This window comes from Salmo salar, chromosome ssa13 (assembly GCF_905237065.1).
Source record: "Salmo salar chromosome ssa13, Ssal_v3.1, whole genome shotgun sequence".
NCBI lineage: Eukaryota > Metazoa > Chordata > Actinopteri > Salmoniformes > Salmonidae > Salmo > Salmo salar.
In genome coordinates this window covers 108,938,461-108,963,463 of record NC_059454.1, presented here as the reverse complement: position 1 = coordinate 108,963,463, position 25,003 = coordinate 108,938,461, and the positions used below count along the sequence as shown (strand labels likewise).

The following is a 25,003-nucleotide window of genomic DNA, read 5'->3' as shown; positions in this document are numbered from 1 at the left end:
TTGACTTCCAGTTCTGTAGTTCCTGAGGCCATGCTGGATTGACTTCCAGTCTGCCAGTCATTATGTTCAGAGTTAGCAGGATGCCAGTCATTATGTTCAGAGTTAGCAGGCTGCCAGGATGCCAGTCATTATGTTCTGTGTTGCCAGGCTGCCAGGCTGCCAGTCATTATGTTCTGTGTTAGCAGGTTGCCAGTCATTTTGTTCTGTGTTAGCAGGCTGCCAGGCTGCCAGTCATTATGTTCAGAGTTAGCAGGATGCCAGTCATTATGTTCAGAGTTAGCAGGATGCCAGTCATTATGTTCAGAGTTAGCAGGTTGCCAGGATGCCAGTCATTATGTTCAGAGTTAGCAGGTTGCCAGGATGCCAGTCATTATGTTCAGAGTTAGCAGGCTGCCAGGATGCCAGTCATTATGTTCTGTGTTAGCAGGTTGCCAGGATGCCAGTCATTATGTTCAGAGTTGTTAGATGGTTAGGTAAGCAGATTTTTTGCACTATTGGTTAGAGCCTGTAAGTAAGCATTTCACTGTAAGGTCTACTATGCCTGTTGTATTCAACGCACGTGATAAATTAACTTTGATTTGATTTGATCAAAGGCCAAATCTTGAGACTGACCAAGACAGCAGGGAAGATTATAGGCATCGCACTTGAATACAGAGTTCCAGCTGATGCCATCGGGGATGCGTTATAGGCTGCCTAGATGCAGGCTGAACAGATAAACATTATTTTGTCCCCCGTCAATAAAACTGCTAAACAGCAGGGAAGAGAGGCCTGGAACCAAAAGGGTTCTACCTGGGATCAAAAGGGTTCTACCTGGGATCAAAAGGGTTCTACCTGGAACCAAAAGGGTTCTACCTGGGATCAAAATGGTTCTACCTGGAACCAAAAGGGTTCTACATGTGATCAAAAGGGTTCTACCTGAGATCAAAATGGTTCTACTTGGAACCAAAAGGGTTCTACCTGGAACCAAAAGGGTTCTACCTGGAACCAAAAGGGTTCTTCAAAGGGTTCAAAGAACCCTTTTAGGTTCTAGATAGTGCCTTTTTTTTCTAAGTGTGTGTGTGTGTGTGTGTGTGTGTGTGTGTGTGTGTGTGTGTGTGTGTGTGTGTGTGTGTGTGTGTGTGTGTGTGTGTCTGTCTCTTGGAGGTGTTGAGATAAAGCAGATCATTGGACGATAAAGTCATGTTGTCATTTTCTTTCTTTTCTTATTGTCTTTCCAGAGAGCCAAGTCCCGAACCAGCCGAGTTCCCTCCACGTCCGACCACTGCCCAACAGCATCATCATGAGCTGGACTCCTCCCCTAAACCCCAACATCCTAGTACGGGGTTACATCATTGGCTACGGAGTAGGAAGTCCCTACGCTGAGACGGTCAGGGTGGATAGCAAGCAACGATACTACGCCATAGAAAACTTGGGTGAGTTCTCTTCTACACTTTTGTTGAACCAGACTGAACAATGTACCAGACTGGTTAGTGGTAGCACTGTAGACTGAACATTGTACCAGTCTGGTGAGTACCACTGGATGCTGGCCCCAGGTGGTGAGGGTAGGCAACAACACATCCGCCACACTGACCCTCAACAGGGGGGCCCCTCAGGGGTGCGTGCTTAGTCCCCTGCTGTACTGGACGCACCATCATTATGTTTGCCGATGACACAACTGTGGTAGGCCTAATAACCGACGACGACGAGACAGCCTGTAGGGGGGAAGACAGAGACCTGGCAGTGTGTTGCCAGGACAACAACCTCTCCCTCAGGGTCAGCAAGACAAAGGAGCTGATCGTGGACTACAGGAAACGGGGGGGCTGAGCACGGCCCCATTTACGGTGCATTCGGAAAGTATTCAGACCCTTTGACTTTTTCCACATTTTGATACTTTACAGCCTTATTCTAAAGTGGATTTAAAAAAATCCTAATCAATTTACACACAATACCCCATAATGACAAAGCAAAAACTGTTTTTTAGAAATGTTGGCTAATTTGTAAATAATTAAAAACTGTAATGTCACATTTACGACCCTTTACTCAGTACTTTGTTGAAGCACCTTTGGCAGGGATTACAGCCTCAAGTCTTCTTGGGTATGATGCTACAAGCTTGGCACACTTGTATTTACGGAGTTTCTCCCATTCTTCTCTGTAGATCCTCTCAAGCTCTGTCAGATTGGATGTGGAGTGTTGCTGCACAGCTATTTTCAGGTCTCTCCAGAGATGTTAGATCGGGTTCAAGTCTGGGCTCTGGCTGGACCACTCAAGGACAATCAGAGACTTGTCCCGAGGGCCACTCCTGTGTTGTCTTGGCTGTGTGCTTAGGGTCGTTGTCCTGTTGGAAGGTGAACCTTCACCCCAGTCTGAGGTCCTTAGCGCTCTGGAGCAGGTTTTCATCAAGGAGCTCTGTACTTTGCTCCTTTCACCTTTCCCTCGATCCTGATTAGTCTCGCAGTCCCTGCCGCTGAACAACATCCCCACAGCATGATGCTGCCACCACAGTGCTTCACCGTAGGGATGGTGCCAGGTTTCCTCCAGACGTGACGCTTGGCATTCAGGCCAAAGAGTTCAATCTTGGTTTCATCAGACCACAGAATCTTGTTTCTCATGGTCTTAGATTCCTTTAGGTGCCTTTGTAAAACTCCAAGTGGGCTGTCATGTGCCTTTCACAGAGGATTGGTTTTTCCATCTGGCCACTCTACCGTAAAGGCCTGATTGGTGGAGTGCTGCAGAGATGGTTGTCCTTCTGGAAGGTTCTCCCATCTCCACAGAGGAACTCTGGAGCTCTGTCAGAGTGACCATCGGGTTCTTGGTCACCTCCCTAACCAAGGCTGTTCTCCCCCGATTGCTCAGTTTGGCCGGGCGGCCAGCTCTAGGAAGAGTCTTGGTTGATTCCAAACTTCTTCCATTTAAGAATGATGGAGGCCACTGTGTCTTTGGGGACCTTCAATGCTGCAGAAATGTAACAAACATAAAATGCAACAAAGACATATTGACATAGTAAAATAACTGTTTAAAAATGTTTAAAAAATAAAGGATGTTTCATCCTGAAACCCTCATAATAAACACCAATGGTATTCAGTGAGTTAATGTTTTATATTTAGAATAATGTTTTACGGCTTTGTCCTTGTATTTTTTATTTTAATACCATCTTTGATGGTAGATAATTATAGACACCTGAAGTACCCAAAAGTGCCACTAGATGTCTTGTGATAAATTACACAAAATCCTTGAAAGTAAAAAATAAAATAAAAAATGCTGGTAGTTTACTGCTAAACTTGTATGGCTTACAGTCGGAGAAGTTGTCTCCCCATCGAGATTGGGGTCACGTCCAGGGTCAGACATTATCTACGACAACACTGTTGCAACTATGGTGAAATTCCGAGGGTTAAGTTCCTCAACAGGATTTTTTCCCACCTTGTCCGCTCGAGGATTTGAACTAGGCGACCTCTCGGTTGACTCTAACCGCTGGGCTACCTGAGCATCACAATAGAGCACAGCACACAACGGCTCTGGGTAAATGTGTCAACAACCCAGGGTCTGTCTGAAAAGTAGTGGATGTCTGAGAAGTCTGAATAGATTTGACTACTGCACGTGCTCTGGAAGGGTAATCCATATGCGTTATTTTGTATGTACAATGGAGTACACGGACGTGCGTACATCTTCTGGGAGACGAGAATGTCATCATGGATCAGTCACGATTTATTCACCACTCCTTCGAGAGAGAGTTATCTAACCTCTCTATGGTCCTATGACAGGACACGTATGGAGGATTCTTTATGACCAAGCCATATCCAGAGTTTAAGATTAGACGAACAGCTGTTGAAGACAGGTTGTCTTGACATACGACATTTATACTGTAGCTGTAATGTCTGGCATGAAAAAAAAGATTACACAAATCTGAACTCCGTGGTTCTACCGTTACAAGTGTAAGTCTTCAGTCAGTGTTGACATTCTCAGAGTGGTAGTGGACCAGAGGAGGATTCTGATTGGAACAGCAGGACACAAATACAATAATCATAATTTAACTAGTCTGGGAGTAAACGGATTTTGTAATACTGGTGGTCATAGAGTCAAAGGAATTCTCGTTTTGACATTCGTTATATAGCAAGATACTGTATGTTAAGAACACTGTTTGATTATTTTTAATACTGGTCATCAATGTGAAATAATTTTATTGATTCCAAAGACAAGTTTTTTTTAGTTCTGTTAAATCAAATTCCTTTCATATTCTGATAACTAATTAATTCAGTTTTGAAAAAAAAAAACCCCAGCATTTCATTATAATTAATTATTTAACAGGAGCGTAATAATTAAACGCTTTGTGTAAATTTGATTAACAAAAAAAGCACAACCAATTTGCATAAGGAAGGAGACAATAATAAATGATTTGAATATGCAGCTGAAGCACCCTTCTACAATTCGATTCTCCATAATGAATAGACATGAACATCAACACCCTGACGGAGCACACGACACCGAGAGCCCACTGTACGTAAAATATATTATTTATCAAGTTATCATTTATACATGTGTTTGTCATTTCTGGGAGGAAACATCAGAGCATGTGTGTTAATTGATGTGTTGGTTTCCTGTCTAGCTAACACACACACACACACAGTACACAGATATACACGGCACCAGCTAGAACAATCTTCAGAGAAGAAGATGCGTTTGTACAAACGAAACTGACAAGAAACAACACAGTTCTGTTTTTCTAACTCAGTAGAAATTTTGTTATTAATTATCTCTCTCAAACGTACTGCTGCTCTCATTTTAATGATCTATCTTTACAACTAAACAGCTCTGACGAGTGGGCCGCTGCACCATCAATATTTAAAATGGTGTCCACCAACCAACCGCCAGCCGGTTGCCATGGTTTCAATATTGAACGTCATGTGGTTTAAAAAATAACCTTAAATCAAGAAGTAGGTACTTCCTGTCTGATGTTCCCATGGAGATTCAATTTAGACCGTGAAAGACAGGAGAACCTCTGGATGGAAGATGGACCGATGGGTCTGTCTGTTGGTCTGTCGATATACCAATCAATTACTCTCCGGTGCTTTTACAGGTTCCTTTCCCTGTATCTATACACTCTCTCTCTCTGTCTCTCTCTGTCTCTCTCTTTCTCTCTGTATCTCTGTCTCTTTCTCTCTACCTCTCTCTTCCGTCTCTCTCTCTCTCTCTGTCTCTCTCGCTCTCTCCCTCTCTCTCTCTCTCTCTCTCTCTCTCTCTCTCCCTCTCTCTTCCGTCTCTCTCTCTCTCTCTCTCTCTGTCTCTCTCTCTCTCTCTCTCTCTCTCTCTCTCTCTCTCTCTCTCTCTCTCTCTGTCTGTCTCTCTGTCTCTCTCTCACACTCTCTCTCTCTGTCTCTGTCTTCCTAGCTGTAGATACATGCTCTCTGGTGCAACAATCCTTATTGACAGGGCTCAGAGTTAACGGGGTTGTGTTGGAGGATGGGAACTACCATAACACACCAGAGAACCCCCACAAGAGGACAGGAGTATGACCATAAACCTACTGTAGATAGAAACAATAATGACTAGAAAGCAGCAGTGTTCTATGTTACATGGATAACTCTGTGTATTGGAAATGTTTTGGTTTTGTAAAGGACCTGTTTTTACAAAGGGTTTGAGCTAAGATCATCCGAAATATTATATAGTGAAATGCCCTTTACTTTATGTCATAAAACGAATGCAGGATGGTTGAGTCTTTGCATTGGCTAGTGCAATCTCAGTTTTTGATGTGAGTCGTTCAGAAACTAGAGCAACTTGAGTTAGTTGTTGTCTAGCTTCTCTTTGAGAGAGACTACCCACTGCATGCTGTTTTTTTTGTTCTGTCTTACGGTGTGGACTTATTCCAGGAGAAGCATGGCTCTGTTGGGGGACAGGAAGTAAAGACAGTGTCAGTGAGGAACATAATGCTGTGTTCTCTCCAGGCCTTTGTGACTGCCACGGTTCTATTTTCAGAACTGTACTATTCACTGAAATCTCCCATGTATTTAAAAGCTGTAGTCACAGTGTGATAATCTCTGGACTCTACTTCTCATCACATCTAAGTTATTATTCTGGTCTGTTTAGAGTGCTGTATCAATGTAAATAAAGAATAAATCCATGGATTATATTATTGTATTCTCTAGGCTATGTTCTCTACTGTATGTCCCCATTTGACCTGCTAATTCGGGGTCACACAGTGGTTCTTGGTTAAACAAGTCTACTTTGAAACAAAAGTATACAGAGCATTCGGAAAGTATTCAAACCCCTTGACTTTTTTTTTAAAATCCTCATCAATCTACACAAAATACCCCACAATGACAAAGCTAACAGTTTATATATATATATATTTTTTTTTACATTTATGCAAATGTATTTAAAAATAATACAGAAATGCCTTATTTACATAAAGATTCAGACCCTTTGCTATGAGACCGGAATTGATCATCCTTGAAATGTTTCTACAAACTTGATTGGAGTTCAATTAATTGGACATGATTTGGAAAGGCACACACCTTTCCAAGTGTGAGTTCCACGTTTCCAAGTTCCACAGTCCCACAGTTGACAGTGTATGCCAGAGCAAAGACCAAGCCATTAGGTCGAAGGAATTGTCCGTAGAGCTCCGAGACAGGATTGTGTTGAGGCACAGATCTGGGGAAGGGTACCCCCAACAACACAGTGGCCTCCATCATTCTTAGGGATAGCCGGTGGCGGGACACCAGCCGACAGCGTCCGGTGAAATTGGAGGGCGCGCAATTCAAATAAATAATCATAATATTAAACATTCATGAACATACAAGTATCTTATATCATTTAAAATCTTAAATTCTTGTTAATCTAACTGCGTTGTCCGATTTACAATAGGCTTTACGGCGAAAGCATACATTCAATTCAAATCCTTCTTTGTGTCCCAAAAAGTCTGTTTAGTTTGCGCCATTGATTTCAGTAATCCACTCGTTCAACATGCAGACAAAGGAGTCCAAAAAGCTACCGCTACACTTCGTCCAAACAAGTCAAACGATGTTTCTATTTAATCCTCAGGTACTATAAAATGTAAATAAACTATAATATTTCATACAGAAAGTAGTATGTTCAATAGGAAAGCAAAATTAGTAAGCGCACACCCTCTCCTTCGCGCGCCGAAAGACTGATATTGTTCCAGTGGTCTCCTAACCAAAACTCCAAATTCTTGCTTGTTTTAAAAAATAAAAAGGCTGAAACCTTGAATAAAGACTGTTGACATCTAGTGGAAGCAATAGGAATTGCAATCTGGGAGACGGAATTACCTTACAACAATAGGTTTCCATTATAAGAGCCTGGGACCTCAAAAAATATATATTTCTGGTTGGTTTTTCCTCAGATGTTTGCCTGCCATATCAATTCTGTTATAGTCTCAGACATTATTTTAACAGTTTTGGAAACTTCAAAGTGTTTTCTATCAGATGCTACCAATTATATGCATATCCTGGCTTATGGGCCTGAGTAAAAGGCAGTTTATCTTGGGCACGTCAATCAAGCGGAAATTCAGGAACTAGACCCTATCCCTAAGAAGATTTTCATTTTTAATGGAAAAAGTTTGGAACCACAAACTCTTCCTAGAGTTGGCCGCCCGGCCAAACTGAGCAATTGGGGGAGAAGTGCCTTGGTCAGGGAGGTGACCAAGAACCAGATGGTCACTCTGACAGAGCTCCAAAGTTCCACTGTGGAAATGGCAGGACATTCCAGAAGGACAACCATCTCTGCAGCACCCCACCAATCAGGTCTTTATGGTAGAGTGGACAGATAGAAGCCACTCCTCAGTAAAAGGCACATGACAGCCCGCTTGGAGTTTGCCAAAAGGCACCTAAAGGACTCTCAGCCCATCAGACGTGGTCTGATGAAACCAAAGATTGAACACTTTTGCCTGAATGCCAAGCGTCAGGTCTGGAGGAAACCTGGCACTATCCCTACGGTGAAGCATGGTGGTGGCAGCATCATGCTGTGGGGATATTCTTCAGCGGCAGGGACTGGGAGATTTGTCAGGATCGAGGGAAGGATGAATGGAGCAAAGTACAGAGAGATCGTTGATGAAAACTTGTTCCAGAGCGCTCAGGACCTCAGACTGGGGCAAGGTTCACCTTTCAACAGGACAACGACCTTAAGCACACAGCCAAGACAACGCATAAGTGGCTTCGGGACAAGTCTCTGAATGTCCTTGAGTAACCAGCCAGAGCCCAGATTGAAACCCAATCGAACATCTCTGGATAGACCTGAAAGTAGCTGTTCAGCGACATTCCCCATCCAACATGACAGAGCTTGAGAGGATCTGCAAAGAAGAATAGGAGAACCTCCCCTCCCCAAATGGAGGTGTGCCAAGCTTGTAGCATCATACCAAAGAAGACACAAGGCTGTAATAGCTGCCAAATGTGCTTCAACAAAGTACTGAGTAAAGGTCCTGAATACTTATGTAAATGTGATATTTCAATTTTTATATTTAATCCATTTGCAAAAATGTCTAAACCTGTTTGTCCGTCGTCATTATAGGGTATTGTTTGTAGATTGATGAGGGGGAAAAAATGATTGAATCCATTTTAGAATAAGGCTGTAAATATTGAAAAAGTCAAGGGATCTGAATACTTTCCGAATGCAATGTACACCTCACACACATGGTTATGGGCTATATAAAAGATATAGAGTTGTAATGTATTACATTTTGAGTTTGCGTCCCAATATTACACTTTATAAAAATCACAGAAGACTGAAATGTAACAAAACCGTTTGACATAGAAACACCAGATTTTCAATGTTTGTTTTTAAATGTGTATTAATTATGAAATTATGAAACATATTAATAATATTCTACCCATGAGGCCACTTGGTCATTTGACTGCAGGAAAGGGCTACTGGTCTATAAAGGCATTTATTGATTGATATCAACCGTATTCTTAGTTTTTTTATCTCCATAAAACCCAGTTTCCACTGTCATCTCTCTGAATGCCTTGATTGATTGATTGATTGATTGATGGATTAACAGATTGTTATTAACAGTTTTCCTGGTCTCCCACAGAGCCCAGTTCCCACTATGTAATCTCCCTAAAGGCGTTCAACAATGCAGGAGAGGGTGTCCCCCTGTATGAGAGTGCTGTGACCAGGTCTATAACAGGTATGTAATGGTTCTACGCTAGCTAGCTAACCCATGAAATCATATGGTGCTAAGCCAGCTAGCTAGCTAACCCATGAAATCATATGGTGCTAAGCCAGCTAGCTAGCTAACCCATGAAATCATATGGTGCTACGCCAGCTAGCTAGCTAACCCATGAAATCATATGGTGCTAAGCCAGCTAGCTAAACCAAATAAAATGTACATTTATTTGTCACATGCGCAGAATACGACAGGTAACTTTGAGCCCTTTTCCAAGATGGCAGAGTTCAAAAGTAAGAAAATAAGCGCCAAAAAAGTTAAATAGTAACACAATAAAATAACCAAAAACGAATTAACTCATAAAATAACATACAATAACCCATGAAAATACATGGTACTAAGCTAGTTAGCTAACCCATAAAAACATATGGTGCTAAGCTAGCTAGCTAGGCCATGAAAACGTATGATGCTAAGCTAGCTAGCTATCCCACGAAAACACATTAAGGTTAAATGACTCTCAGTGAGTATTAGACATCACTAAACTAGCGGATCACAGAACAAGCTAACCTCTCCATGACTACCTGGCTCGTCTGTTCTGAACATCTTTTGAATCCTCTGAAGCCTCACGTAAAATAATTCAGAGGATTTCCATAAAGGACTGATGGCAAGAAGACAGGCCAGTAGCTATAACTGTGGAAGTGGTTGTACACACACAACACACACACACACACACACACACACACACACACACACACACACACACAACACACAAACTATTCCTGTGAGAGGGCTGGCTGATCACAGCTTTGAGCTGCTCCAGATGAAATCAGAGCATCTCGCTGCCTGGAACCCAGGACTCAACTCTCAACACTCTCTTGATGTTCACACAGATCCAGGCTTTTACACAGCTAGGGGTTTATTCACATACATCAAAATACTGCTTTTAATGTCACATCAAGATACAGGCTGCTTTAAGCACTGGGTTATTCCTTCACAGCCACGTCAAACCACACTGTTTATTATGATTATATGGTGATGGACCACAGGGCTGATCAAATATTGTAACTATGTGTTTGTTTTCAAACTGGTTTTATTCAACCATTATCATATGTTTATAGTTGTAAAATTATATGAAAGAAAATAGTGTTCAGAAGAGAGCATATGTTTGCCTTAGTGCCTGAATAGAACTACAGATCCCATCCTGTCAGAATAGAACTACAAGTCACATCCTGTCAGAATAGGACTACAGATCCCAACAGACTACCTCTAGTATCCTACTTGACTGTCCCTGCAAGGTCACAAGGAGTAGCAGTATTCTCATACTAATTGATGCCTGAGAGAAAGATGCACTCACACACTCGCTCTCTCTCTCTCTCTCTCAGACACACACACACACACACACACACACACACACACACACACACACACACACACACACACATACACACATACACACACCCATAAAGTAGCTAACACACTGACTGCTACCTGAGAGAATTCAATTCACTACTATTGCATTCTAATCCCGTAGTCACCAATCTTTCTCAGAAAATATAAATTGATGGAAAGCCAGCCCAGCGCCTGTCTGATTGGCTGCCTGCATTGTTGTGAGATATTCAGCATTTCATTCTGGCTCACATCTTTACGATCTGCATTAAAGGCTTGCCAATAAACACCGCAGCGAAAGGGAAATATTCCCATTCCTCCATTGGCCATTTAATCTTCTGTCTCTCTCAGGCCCTGCTGGAGACAGGAGAGAGAGAGAGAGAGAGAGGTGGGGGAGAGGTGGGAGAGAGAGAGAGAGAGAGAGAGAGAGAGAGAGAGAGAAGAGAAATGGATAGCTTCCCTCCTTCCTTCTCTCACCAATCCATCTCACATCTCAACACTTAGCCACAAATTCAACTCACCAAAATGGAGATAGCATCGTTCTTTCACACTATACTGCTGGCACCCACCAGATGTATGATTGAGACCTCTTGTTTAGTCTTTGGTTTGTTCATCAGTATTCTAATACTGGGCTCTGACTTTAACCAATGATGCGGTCAGGTATCAGGCCCATTACCCCAGAGCCTCGTTCATCTCGAAAAACGTATTTGTTGTTGACAACACGATGCAGACATTAATTCAGGTGTCAGAATGAGGTTTTAACTTGATGCTTAATAATGTGTTTTTTTTTTACATCTACCTGTCTTTCCTTAGTAGACATTAATAACACTTTACTTAATGTGTTTAGGTATAATACCTGTTGCCTTTAGGTTAAGTGGACCAGCATTTACTGTGTTTTATTTGCTAGTTACTGTCTTTTTATAGCTGCTCCGCTATAGATGTTGTCACTAACTATCTGTTTTCTCTGATCTTAGGTGTGGCTGTAGCTATTACTGGTAGTTAATGATAGTTAACTAGTTAAAATAACTGTCCAGTGATAATTGCACTTTTAAAATATAATATTCTGTTAACTCTTATGCAAATAAAGTTGTTGACTTGTTCTATACTCGCACCTGTAACCAAAGCATCAATTGAAGAAAAAAAATAAACACTTCAAAAAAAAAAACCTCAAATTTGTATTTCAAACAGACCGTTTAAAAAAAGATTGCTATTTCCTCATAGAACATGATGTCGTCTCCCTGAGGAGGATGAGCTGGCCAATCAGCGGTCTAGAGGAGGATAAGTTGGCCAATCAGCGGTCTACTTGCATGAATATTTTTTATGACTTGTATACGCCCACACCATTCTGTTGTTGGGGTACTCTTACACCACTCCAACACAGAAAAGCTGCTTTTTAACATTTTAAATTCTAAGGATCACTATTTCACACATATTGTAATTAATTAGAGGTCATATTTCCTAGAAATCTGGAAACACTGTGCAGTTATTTTAAGCTAGTAAATTACTGGTAGTTGGGCTAGTAGCACCCTTATTAGCAGTAATGTAGCTCTGCTGTAGTCTGTCTTCTTTCTGTTTGTCTTATCTCTCTCTTTCTCTGTTTGTCACTTTCATCTTTCTCTTGTCTTTCCACTCCTCACTCCCTCACTTTTCTTGGTTGCATGGTTTATCCTCACTAACCCTTCACTCCCACTTCACTAACCCTTCACTAACCCTTCACTTCCTCTTCACTAACCCTTCACTAACCCTTCACTAACCCTTCACTCCCACTTCACTAACCCTTCACTAACCCTTCACTCCCTCTTCACTAACCCTTCACTATCTCTTCACTAACCCTTCACTCCCACTTCACTAACCCTTCACTAACCCTTCACTCCCTCTTCACTAACCCTTCACTCCCTCTTCACTAACCCTTCACTAACCCTTCACTAACCCTTCACTCCCTCTTCACTAACCCTTCACTATCTCTTCACTCTCTTCACTATCCCTTCACTATCTCTTCACTAACCCTTCACTATCCCTTCACTATCTCTTCACTAACCCTTCACTATCTCTTCACTATCTCTTCACTCTCTTCACTAACCCTTCACTATCTCTTCACTAACCCTTCACTATCCCTTCACTATCTCTTCACTAACCCTTCACTCCCTCTTCACTAACCCTTCACTATCTCTTCACTATCCCTTCACTATCCCTTCACTATCTCTTCACTAACCCTTCACTAACCCTTCACTAACCCTTCACTCCCTCTTCACTAACCCTTCACTATCTCTTCACTATCTCTTCAACCTCTTCACTAACCCTTCACTATCTCTTCACTAACCCTTCACTATCTCTTCACTATCTCTTCACTAACCCTTCACTCCCTCTTCACTAACCCTTCACTCCCTCTTCACTAACCCTTCACTATCTCTTCACTATCCCTTCACTATCCCTTCACTTTCTCTTCACTAACCCTTCACTATCCCTTCACTAACCCTTCACTATCCCTTCACTAACCCTTCACTAACCCTTCACTATCTCTTCACTAACCCTTCACTAACCCTTCACCACCTCTTCACTAACCCTTCACTACCTCTTCACTAACCCTCCACTATCTCTTCACTAACCCTTCACTATCTCTTCACTATCCCTTCACTAACCCTTCACTAACCCTTCACCACCTCTTCACTAACCCTTCACTAACCCTTCACTAACCCTTCACTCCCTCTTCACTAACCCTTCACTATCTCTTCACTAACGCTTCACTAACCCTTCACTATCTCTTCACTAACCCTTCACTCCTTTTTCACTAACCCTTCACTAACCCTCCACTCGCTGCTCCATGGCTGTTTGTTGCATGGAACGTTTGCATGTCCTAACTACTCCACATCCAGACTCCGTTGATCCGTCAGACGACGATCTGTTCCATCTGTTTGATAAATATCCTACTCCCATGCCAGATACGTCCACCCCCATGATCCCCCCAGTAGGTGTCCAGGCCGTGGCCCTGACCCCAGACTCTGTCAGGGTCAGTTGGGCAGACAACTCCATGACCAAGAATCAGAAGACCACTGAAGTCCGTTACTACTCCGTCAAATGGAAGACCAGCTATTCTACTAGTGGGAAGTTCAAGGTAAGGTCATGGGTTGTGTGTTTGTCTGTGGGCTTGTGTGTTTGTCTGTGGGCTTGTGTTTGTCTGTGGGTTGTGTGTTTGTCTGTGGGTTGTGTGTTTGTCTGTGGGTTGTGTGTTCGTCTGTGGGCTTGTGTGTTTGTCTGTGGGTTGTGTGTTTGTCTGTGGGCTGTGTGTTTGTCTGTGGGCTTGTGTTTGTCTGTGGGCTTGTGTGTTTGTCTGTGGGCTTGTGTTTGTCTGTGGGCTTGTGTGTTTGTCTGTGGGCTTGTGTGTTTGTCTGTGGGCTTGTGTTTGTCTGTGGGTTGTGTGTTTGTCTGTGGGCTTGTGTGTTTGTCTGTGGGCTTGTGTGTTTGTCTGTGGGTTGTGTGTTTGTCTGTGGGCTTGTGTGTTTGTCTGTGGGTTGTGTGTTTGTCTGTGGGTTGTGTTTGTCTGTGGGCTTGTGTTTGTCTGTGGGCTTGTGTTTGTCTGTGGGCTTGTGTTTGTCTGTGGGCTTGTGTTTTGTCTGTGGGTTGTGTGTGTGTCTGTGGGCTTGTGTTTGTCTGTGGGCTTGTGTTTGTCTGTGGGCTTGTGTTTGTCTGTGGGCTTGTGTTTTGTCTGTGGGTTGTGTGTGTGTCTGTGGGCTTGTGTTTGTCTGTGGGCTTGTGTTTGTCTGTGGGCTTGTGTTTGTCTGTGGGCTTGTGTTTGTGTCTCTTGCCGACTGGTTTGCTGCTTCAGTTATTTTGTGTTTATGTTGAACTTCTGTCACAAGAAATGTAAATTGGTAGGGTTATGTTTTTTTGCATTATTCTATTTTTGGAAACCTGTTTTCTGAAATATTTTTGTCTTTAAATCAAATTTGTATTGGTCACATACACATATTTATCAGATGTTATTGCGGGTGTAGCGAAATGCTTGTGTTCACAGCTCCAACTGTGCAGTAATATCTAACTAAATGCTTGTGTTTCTAGCTCCAACAGTGCAGTAATATCTAACTAAATGCTTGTGTTCCCAGCTCCAACAGTGCAGTAATATCTAACTAAATGCTTGTGTTTCTAGCTCCAACAGTGCAGTAGTATCTAACTAAATGCTTGTGTTTCTAGCTCCAACAGTACAGTGATATCTAACTAAATGCTTGTGTTTCTAGCTCCAACAGTGCAGTAATATCTTACTAAATGCTTGTGTTTCTAGCTCCAACAGTGCAGTAGTATCTAACAATACACAACAATACACACACATCTAAAAGGAAAATAATGGAATTAGGAAATACACTACTATCTATACAGTGCATTTGGAAAGTATTCAGACTCCTTGACTTTTTCCACATTTTGTAAAAAATAATTTCTCATCAATCTACACACAATATCCCATAATAACAAAGCGAAAACAGGTTTTAAGAAAATTTCGCAAATGTTTTCAACATTTTATTTACATAAATATTCAGACCCTTTGCTATGAGACCCGAAATTGAGCTCAGGTTCGTCCTGTTTCCATTGATCATCCTTGAGATGTTTCTACAACTTAATTGTAGTCTACTTGTGGTAATTTCTATTGATTGGAAATGATTTGGAAAGGCACACACCTGTCTATATAAGGTCCCACAGTTGACAGTGTATGTCAGAGCTAAAACCAAGCCATGAGGTTGAAGGAATTGTCCGGAGAGCTCCGAGACAGGATTGTGTCGAGGCACAGATCTGGGGAAGGGCCTCCTGCGGGGACGGGGGCCTGGGATAAAAAAAAAAACAATACAAAAAAAACAATATAAATATAGGACAAAACACACATCACAACAAGAGAGACAACACAACACTACATAAAGAGAGACCTAAGACAACAACATAGCAAGGCAGCAACACATGACAACACAGCATGGTAGCAACACAAGATGACAACAACGTGTTAGCAACACAACATGGTAACACCACAAAACATGGTACAAACATTATTTGGGATAGTCAACAGCACAAAGGTCTTGAAGGTAGAGACAACAATACATCACACAAAGCAGCCACACAAAGCAGCCACAGTAAGAGTGTCCATGATTGAGTCTTTGAATGAAGAGATTGAGATAAAACTTTCCAGTTTGAGTGTTTGTTGCGGCTCGTCCCAGTCGCTAGCTGCAGATTACTGAAAAGAGGAGTGACCCAGGGATGTGTGTGTTTTGGGGACCTTTAGACTAAAGTTAAATCTAGACCATCCTACCCATGCTAGATTACATAATTTATAGATTGGCAGGTAAGGGTGCTCTTGAGCGGCTAGATGTTCTGTACCATTCGGCCATCAGATTTGCCACCAATGCTCCTTATAGGACACATCACTGCACTCTATACTCCACTGTAAACTGGTCATCTCTGTATACCCGTCGCAAGACCCACTGGTTTATGCTTATTTATAAAACCCTCTTAGGCCTCACTCCCCCCTATCTAAGATATCTACTGCAGCCCTCATCCTCCACATACAACACCCGTTCTGCCAGTCACATTCTGTTAGATTTAACTTTAGCCTGCAGCTTTGATTTTGGGGACAGTGTATCGTTTAGCCATACTCCCAAGTCATGTTCTGAGGTGACTACCTCAAGCTCTAAACCCTCAGAGGTAGTAATAACATTTGTGGGAAGAGGGGCATTCTTCTTACCAAACCACATGACCTTTGTTTTGTAGGTGTTCAGAACAAAGTTAAGGGTTGAAAAAGCTTGTTGGACACTAAGAAAGCTTTGTTGTAGAGCATTTAACACTAAATCGAGGGAGGGGCCAGCTGAGTATAAGACTGTATCATCTGCATATAAATGGATGAGAGAGCTTCCTACTGCCTGAGCTATGTTGTTGATGTAAATTGAGAAGAGCGTGGGGCCTAGGATTGGGCCTTGGGGTACTCCCTTGGTGACAGGCAGTGGCTGAGACAGCAGATTTTCTGACTTTATACACTGCACTCTTTGAGAGAGGTAGTTAGCAAACCAGGCCAAAGACCCCTCAGAGACACCAATACTCCTTAGCCAGCCCACAAGAATGGAATGGTCTACCGTATCAAAAGCTTTGGCCAAGTCAATAAAAATAGCAGCACAATATTGCTTAGAATCAAGGGCAATGGCGACATCGTTGAGGACCTTTAAGGTTGCAGTGACACATCCATAACCTGAGCGGAAACCAAATTGCATATCAGAGAGAATACTATAGACATCAAGAAAGCCAGTCAGTTGATTATTGACAGGTTTTTCCAACACTTTTGATAAACAGGGCAAAATAGAAATAGGCCTGTAACAGTTAGGATCAGCTTGATCTCCCCCATTAAATAAAGGACGAACCGTGGCTGCCTTCCAAGCAATGGGAACCTCCCCAGAAAGGAGAAACATGTTAAAGATAGGCTTGGCGATGATAGGGGCAGCAAACTCAAAGAAGAAAGGGTCTAAACCATCTGACCCAGATGTTTTTTTGGGGTCAAGTTTAAGGACTCAGTGACAGCCTGCAGGGAGAAACTTTGTAGCTGGGCAGGGGAAAAAGAGGGAGAAGCATCGGGGATAGTCGCATTGGAAGGGGTGGGAGATGAGGAAATGTTGGACAGGCAAAGAGGCATGGCTGAGTCAAATAGGAATCCTGACTTAATGAAGTTGTGATTAAAGAGCTCAGCCATGTGCTTCTTGTCAGTAACAACCACATCATCAACATTAAGGGACATGGGCAGCTGTGAGGAGTAGGGTTTATTCTCCAGGTCTTTAAAACCTCTTACATCTAGACGTTCCGCTAGCGGAACACCTGCTCCAATATCCAATGATAGGCGTGGCGCGAATTACAAATTCCTCAAAAATACAAAAACTTCAATTTTTCAAACATATGACTATTTTACAGCATTTTAAAGACAAGACTCTCCTTTATCTAACCACACTGTCCGATTTCAAAAAGGCTTTACAGCGAAAGCAAAACATTAGATTATGTCAGCAGAGTACCCAGCCAGAAATAATCAGACACCCATTTTTCAAGCTAGCATATAATGTCACAAAAAACAAAACCCCAGCTAAAAGCAGCACTAACCTTTGATGATCTTCATCAGATGACACGCCTAGGACATTATGTTATACAATACATGCATGTTTTGTTCAATCAAGTTCATATTTATATCAAAAAACAGCTTTTTACATTAGCATGTGACGTTCAGAACTAGCATACCCCCGCAAACTTCCGGTTGAATTTACTAAATTACTCACGATAAACATTCACAAAAAGCATAACAATTATTTTAAGAATTATAGATACAGAACTCCTCTATGCACTCGCTATGTCCAATTTTAAAATAGCTTTTCGGTGAAAGCACATTTTGCAATATTCTGAGTAGATAGCCCAGCCATCACGGCTAGCTATTTTGACACCCAGCAAGTTTAGCCCTGACCAAACTCCGATTTACTATTAGAAAAGTTTGATTACCTTTGGTGTTCTTCGTCAGAATGCACTCCCAGGACTGCTACTTCAATAACAAATGTTGGTTTGGTCCCATATAATCCATTGTTATATCCAAATAGCGGCGTTTTGTTCGTGCGTTCAAGACACTATCCGAAGTGTAAATAAGGGTCACGAGCACGACGCATTTCGTGACAAAAAAATGTCTAAATATTCCATTACCGTACTTCGAAGCATGTCAACCGCTGTTTAAAATAAATTTTTATGCCATTTTTCTCGTAAAAAAGCGATAATATTCCGACCGGGAAAGCGTGTTTACATACAAAGAGAGAGAAAATAAAAGCATGGGATCCCCTCGTGCACGAGCCTGAGTCTCATAGTACTGTGACCGGCCACTATCCAAACGCGCTACTGTTTTTCAACCAGGGCCTGCAAAGCCACGATTCAGCTTTTTGCCGCCTTCTGAGAGCCCATGGGAGCCGTAGGAAGTGTCACGTAACAGCAGAGATCCCCTGTTTTGGATAGAGTAATCAAGTAGGCCAAGAAATGGTCAGACAGGGTACTTCCTGTACAGAATCTTCTCAGGTTTTGGCCTGCCAAATGAGTTCTGTTATACTCACAGACACCATTCAAACAGTTTTAGAAACTTTGGAGTGTTTTCTATCCAAAGCTAATAATTATATGCATATTCTAGTTTCTGGGCAGGAGTAATAATCAGATTAAATCGGGTACGTTTTTTATCCGGCTGTGAAAATACTACCCCCTAGCCATAACCGGTTAACCATTTTCCAGAACTTCTTGGGGTAAGGACCCACAGAGAGAGAACTGCTCCTTAAAGTAACTAACTTTGGCCTTCCAGGGAGCCTGAGTGAACTTATTTCTCATTTGCCTGAACGAGAGCCAGTCATCCTGAGTATACGTGTGCCGAGCCTTTCGCCAAATGCAATTCTTGAGGTGGAGTAACTCTGCAAGATCACGGTCGAACCAGGGCATGAACCTGTTTTTGATTCTCATTTTCTTTATGGGGAAGTGTTTGTTAATAACAATACCACTGAAAATATGAAAAAATAAGGTTCAAGCGTCTTCGACAGAAGGGATCAAGCTGATTCTATACCATTTTACAGAGGCCAGTTCATGAAGGAAGACTTGCTCATTAAAGTTTTTTAGCAAGTGTCTATGACAAATCAGGACAGATTGTTTCACTGAGCAGCCATTACGAACACAGGCTGTAAAACAGTGATCACTAAGGTCATTACAGAAAACACCAGACTAATACCTATCAGGATTATTTGTGGGGGTAACATCGAGGAGAGTATCATTTTCTGGGTGTTTGGAGTCATACCATGTGGGATTGGTGATAATCTGAGAAAGATTTAGGGAGTCCCATTGCTTTAGGACTTGGTCAGGTGGTTAAAGCATATCCCAATTTAGGTCACCTAGCAGGACAAATTCAGACTTATTATAAGAGGCCAGGAGAGAGCTTAGGGCAGGTAGGGTACAGGCCGGTGCTGATGGAGGACGATAGCACCCAGCAACAGACAACAAAGAGCTATTTAAAAGTTTAATGCTTAAAACCAGCAAATCAAATTGTTTGTGGACATGGACTTGGTGGAGACAACCGAGCACTGACGGTGATCCTTGGTAAAGATTGCCACTCCTCCACCTTTGGAAGATCTGTCTTGCCAAAAAAGGTTATAACCAGAAAGGTTAACATCAGTATTCAAAACACTATTTCTTAACCACGTCTCAGTAATGACCAACACATCTGGATTGGAGCTGTGAACCCACGCTTTCAATTGACCCATTTTAGGTAATAAGCTTCTAGTGTTAACATGCAGAAAACCCAGGCTTTTATGAGAGCAGAAATCAGTGAAGCAGATATCAGAGCACAAGTCAGAATATGGGGCTGGCAACAGTAGATGGGCCAGGGTGTACATGCACATTTCCAGATATCATCAGCAGTAATACAATCAGGGCACGGCAGAGGACAGGGAGAGCTCTGCGGTGTTGATTTATAACATCAATGTGCATTAGATGGCAACATGATCATATTGTACAGTAATTTAATCAGGTAACATGAATACAAAGCCGGCGAGAGGTGGTTAGAATAGGATAGGAGGCCAAAAGTCTGTGTAACCAATAGAGAGTCAGAGTCCGAGTGTGGGAACAAATATAGTCTGTCCCCCGCTTGGGTAAAGAAAGTTTGTTGTCAACAAAGTAGGGTGGTGTCATGAGGCAAATAGCAAAATAGCAAAAAGAAAATGTTTAATATATAACGACTTGGGGCTAGCCATTGTAAGTTCAAAGTGGCCAGAAAGAAGCCACTCCTCAGTAAAAGGCACATGACAGCCTGCTTGGAGTTTGCCAAAAGGCACCTGTCTGGCCACTCTCAGACCATGAGAAACAAAATGCTCTGGTCTGATGAAACCAAGATTGAACTTTTTGGCCTGAATGCCAACAGTCACGTCTGGAGGAAGCATGGTGGTGGCAGCATCCCTACGGTGAAGCATGGTGGTGGCAGCATCATGCTGTGGGGATGTTTTTGAGCGGCAGGGACTGGGAGACTAGTCAGGATAGAGGGAAAGATGAACGGAGCAAAGTACAGAGAGATCCTTGATGAAAACCTGCTCCAGAGTCCTCAGGACCTCAGACTGGGGAGAAGGTTCACCTTCCAAAAGGACAACAACCTTAAGCACACAGCCAAGACAACGCAGGAGATGATCAATTGAGCTCAAATTAGGTATTCTTCTGTTTTTTATTTTTAATACATTTGCAAAAACTTCTAAAAACCGTCCACTTAATTTGAGGGCTGAGGGGATAGGGTGTGTGTCTTAAGTGTTTGGAATGTAGCCCTTGAGTAATTTGTCAGGCCCGAAGTGAACATAATTGTAAACTGCAAACTTCATTAAAAAGAAAACAGGGCTGAGGGGCTTATATTGCAAACTTCCCTTGCTTGGCTAATCATTTGGACTGACAACAAATATGACCGAGGGGGTTCCCCCTGTTTTCACTTTGTCATTATGAGGTATTGTGTGTAGATTGATGAGGGGAAAAAAACTATTTTATACATTTTTAGAATAAGGGTGTAACGTAACAAAATGTGGAACAAGTCAAAGGGTCTGAATACTTTCTAAACTGTACTTATGAAATGAACAGGCCGTGGCTCAGGTGGCTGAGGTCCTTGATGATCTTTTTGGCCTTCCTGAGACATCGGGTGTTGCAGAGATCTTGGAGGACAGGCAGTGTGCCCCCAGTGATGTGCATACCACACCTCTGGAGAGTCCTATGGTTGCGGACGGTACAATTTCCGTACCAGGCGGTGTGATACAGCCTGACAGGATGCTCTCCATGGTAGATCTGTAAAAATTTGTGAGGGTCTTAGGGGCCAAGCCACATTTCTTCAGCCTCCTGAGGTTGATGAGGTGCTGGTGCTCCTTCTTCACCACATTGTCTGTGTGTTTGGACCATTTTCAGATTGTCAGTATTTTACACTGTGTGATGATGGCGAGTATTGTGTTTTCACCCGGCAGGCAGAACTGGTTGATTTAAACCACTGGCCTGCTCAATGAGGACCTGCTGTGGGGTTATTGCTCGTTAAAAAAGCAGTTTTTGAGCTCTACTATTTTTCCTAGACAGTCTCCATTTGTTATTTTATTTTTTATTTTACCTTTATTTAACTAGACAAGTGAGTTAAGAACAAATTCTTATCTTCAATGAATGCCTAGGAACAGTGGGTTAACTGCCCTGTTCAGGGGCACAACAACAGATTGTTCTGCCCCTGAACAAGGCAGGTAACCTACTGATCCCCACTGTGCTCTCTTCATTTGATTTTATATATTTTTTGGGGGCAAAACGTTTTAACAGTTTAAAAAGTACAAAGGATATGACATGAAAACCATTACACCACCCCAACGATGGGGTCCTCTGACAGAATAGTTTTTGATGTTACGTTGTTTCTGTCTCCAGTCTGCAGACACTACAGCCCTCAGCCACACCGTCACTGGTCTCAAGCCCAACACCATGTACGAGTTTGCTGTCATGGTTACCAAGGGCCGTAAGTCCAGCACGTGGAGTATGACCGCTCACGCTACTACGTACGAAGCAGGTGAGGAGCTCTGTCTTTTCTCAACCTCGATCCCTCTCTCTCTCTCTCTCTCTCTGCTCTCTCTCTCTCTCTCTCTCTCTCTCTGTCTCTCTGTCTCTCTCTCTCTCTCTCTCTCTCTCTCTGTCTCTCTGTCTCTCTCTCTCTCTCTCTCTCTCTCTCTGTCTCTCTGTCTCTCTCTCTCTCATTGTCTTTCTCTCTCTCTCTCTCTCTCTCTCTCGTTGTCTTTCTCTCTCTCTCTCTCTCTCTCTCGTTGTCTTTCTCTCTCTCTCTCTCTCTCTTGTTGTCTTTCTCTCTCTCTCTCTCTCTCTCTCTCTCTCATTGTCTTTCTCTCTCTCTCTCTCTCTCTCTCTCATTGTCTTTCTCTCTCTCTCTCTCTCTCTCTCTCTCTCTCTCTCTCTCTCTCTCTCTCTCTCTCTCTCTCTCTCTCTCTCTCTCTCTCTCTCTCTCTCTCTCTGTCTCTCTCATTCTCATTGTCTTTCTCACTCTCTAGTTCTCTTTCTCTCTCTCTCTATGTCTCTCGTTGTCTTTCTCACTCTCTAGTTCTCTTTCTCTCTCCCTCTCTCTCTCTCATTGTCTTTCTCTGTCTCTCACTCTCTCGTTGTCTTTCTCTCTCTCTGTCTCTCGTTGTCTTTCTCACTCTCTCGTTGTCTTTCTCTTGCTCAACATTGCTCAATATTTTCTTAACATTTGTCATAATTAGTTAAAGCAATGAATTTGTGTCCTCTCTCGTCGGACTGCATATTTTCTGACATTTTATTCAAATCTGAAAACGTTCTGAAGCCACGCCCATTTTTGGAAGAATTGTATTATGGGCCCTAAAAGCACGGAAATAGTGTCCATTGCTTGTATTCAGTGGGAAGAAAATGTATATGAACCCTTTAGAATTACCTGGATTTCTGCATAAATTGGTCATGAAATGTTATCTGATCTTCATCTAAGTCACAGCCACAGACAAACACAGTCTGCTTAAACTAATAACACACAAAATATTGATATCTTTATTGAACACACCGTGTAAACATTCACAGTGCAGGTTGTACAAAGTATATGAACCCCTGGTTTTAATGACTCTCCTTTGGCAGCAATAAACTTAACCAAACGTTTTCTGTAGTTGCGGATCTGACTTGCACAACGGTCAGGAGGAATTTTGGACCATTCCTCTTTACAAAACTGTTTCAATTCAGCAATATTCTTGGGATGTCTGGTGTTGAACCGCTCTCTTGAGGTCATGCCACATCATCTCAATCGGGTTGAGGTCATGCCACATCATCTCAATCGGGTTGAGGTCATGCCACATCATCTCAATCGGGTTGAGGTCATGGCACATCTCAATCGGGTTGAGGTCATGCCACATCTCAATCGGGTTGAGGTCATGCCACATCATCTCAATCGGGTTGAGGTCAGGACTCTGACTGGACCACTCCAGAAGGTGTATTGTTGATTTACTTTAGTCTTTTTGGGTTGTCGTCCTGTTGCATCACCCAACTTCTGTTGAGCTTCAATTGGCGGACAGATAGCCTAACAGTCTCCTGCAAAATGTCTTGATAAACATGGGAATTCATTTTTCTGTAAATGACAGCAAGCTGTCCAGGCCCTGAGGCAGCAAAGCAACCCCAAACCATGATGCTCCCTCCACCATACTTTACAGTTGGGATGAGGTTTTGATGTTAGTATGCTGTGTCTTTTTTTCTCCACATATAGTGTTGTGTGTTCCTTCCAAACAACTCAACTGAAGTTTCATCTGTCCACAGAATATTTTGCCAGTAGCTCTGTGGAACATCCAGGTGCTCTTTTGAGAACTACAGACGTGCAGCAATGGTTTTTTTAGTCAGCGGTGGCTTCTTCCGTGGTGTCCTCCCATGAACACCATTCTTGTTTAGTGTTTTACGTATTTTAGACTCGTCAACAGAGATGTTAGCATGTTCCAGAGATTTCTGTAAGTCTTTAGCTGACATACTAGGATCCTTCTTAACCTCATTGAGCATTCTGCACTGTGCTCTTGCAGTCATCTTTGCAAGACGGCCACTCCTAAGGAGAGGAGCAACAATGCTGAACCTTCTCCAATTATAGACAATTTGTCTTACTGTGAACTGACTTATAGAGATACTATTGTTACCCTTTCCAGCTTTATGCAAGGCAACAATTCTTAATCTTAGGTCTTCTGAGATCTCTTTTGTTCGAGGCGTGGTTCACATCAGGTAAAGCTTCTTGTGAATAGCAAACTCAAATTTTGTGAGTGTTTTTTTATAAGGCGGTGCAGCTCTAACCAACATCTCCAATCTCCTCTCACTGACTCCAATTAGCTTTTGGAGAAGTCATTAGCTTAGAGGTTCACATACTTTTTCCAACCTACACTGTGAATGTTTAAATGATGTATTCAATATAGACAATAATAATTTGTGTGTTATTAGTTTAAGCACACTGTGTTTGTCTATTGTTGTGACTTAGATGAAGATCAGATCAAATTTGATGACCAATTTATGCAGAAATCCAGGTTTCCTCCTGGTATAGTACACTGGTGAAGTCCTGCTGCATGGCCCCATACACACTCAAGTTGTAAAACCAACACATTTGGCACATCGGTTTTTTGATATAACTGAACGTTTTTTTTTTTCTGCACAAAAATAATTGCACCAGCTTGTGGAGACAGACAGCACATTTTGTTTTACAGATAATCTATGTTGTATTACAGAGAATATCTGTTGCATCACGACCATTGTGTCAAATACATTCTACATCAGTCATAGGATTTACAATCTATGTGAAGCCTTGCTTAGTCACATGACTAAGGCTATGTTTACACAGGCAGACCAATTTAGATTTTAGTTTTCTCACCAATTCTCACTAATTGGACAAAATATCAGCGTTGGGTTACCTGTGTGTAAAACACAGTCTTAGAGCCTCTGTTTTGGTCATTAAGGACAGCGTGTTAAATGATCTGACCTAGT

General features: G+C 42.3%; 1 protein-coding gene across 6 annotated transcripts in view; it reads left to right on the top strand.

Annotated features, from left to right (window-relative positions):
* The window catches only part of LOC106568544 (netrin receptor DCC), a 597,715-nt gene that overhangs the window by 465,902 nt on the left and 106,810 nt on the right, over positions 1 to 25,003 (top strand). For 4 of the 6 annotated variants that reach the window (XM_045692664.1, XM_045692659.1, XM_045692662.1 and 1 more), the window contains exons 15-18: positions 1,218 to 1,412; positions 9,017 to 9,112; positions 13,351 to 13,589; positions 21,917 to 22,055. In XM_045692664.1, coding sequence (XP_045548620.1) covers positions 1,218 to 1,412; positions 9,017 to 9,112; positions 13,351 to 13,589; positions 21,917 to 22,055 — 669 coding nt within the window. The remainder of the gene's footprint in view (positions 1 to 1,217; positions 1,413 to 9,016; positions 9,113 to 13,350; positions 13,590 to 21,916; positions 22,056 to 25,003) is intronic. The other 2 variants (XM_045692661.1, XM_045692663.1) reach the window with 1 other exon arrangement.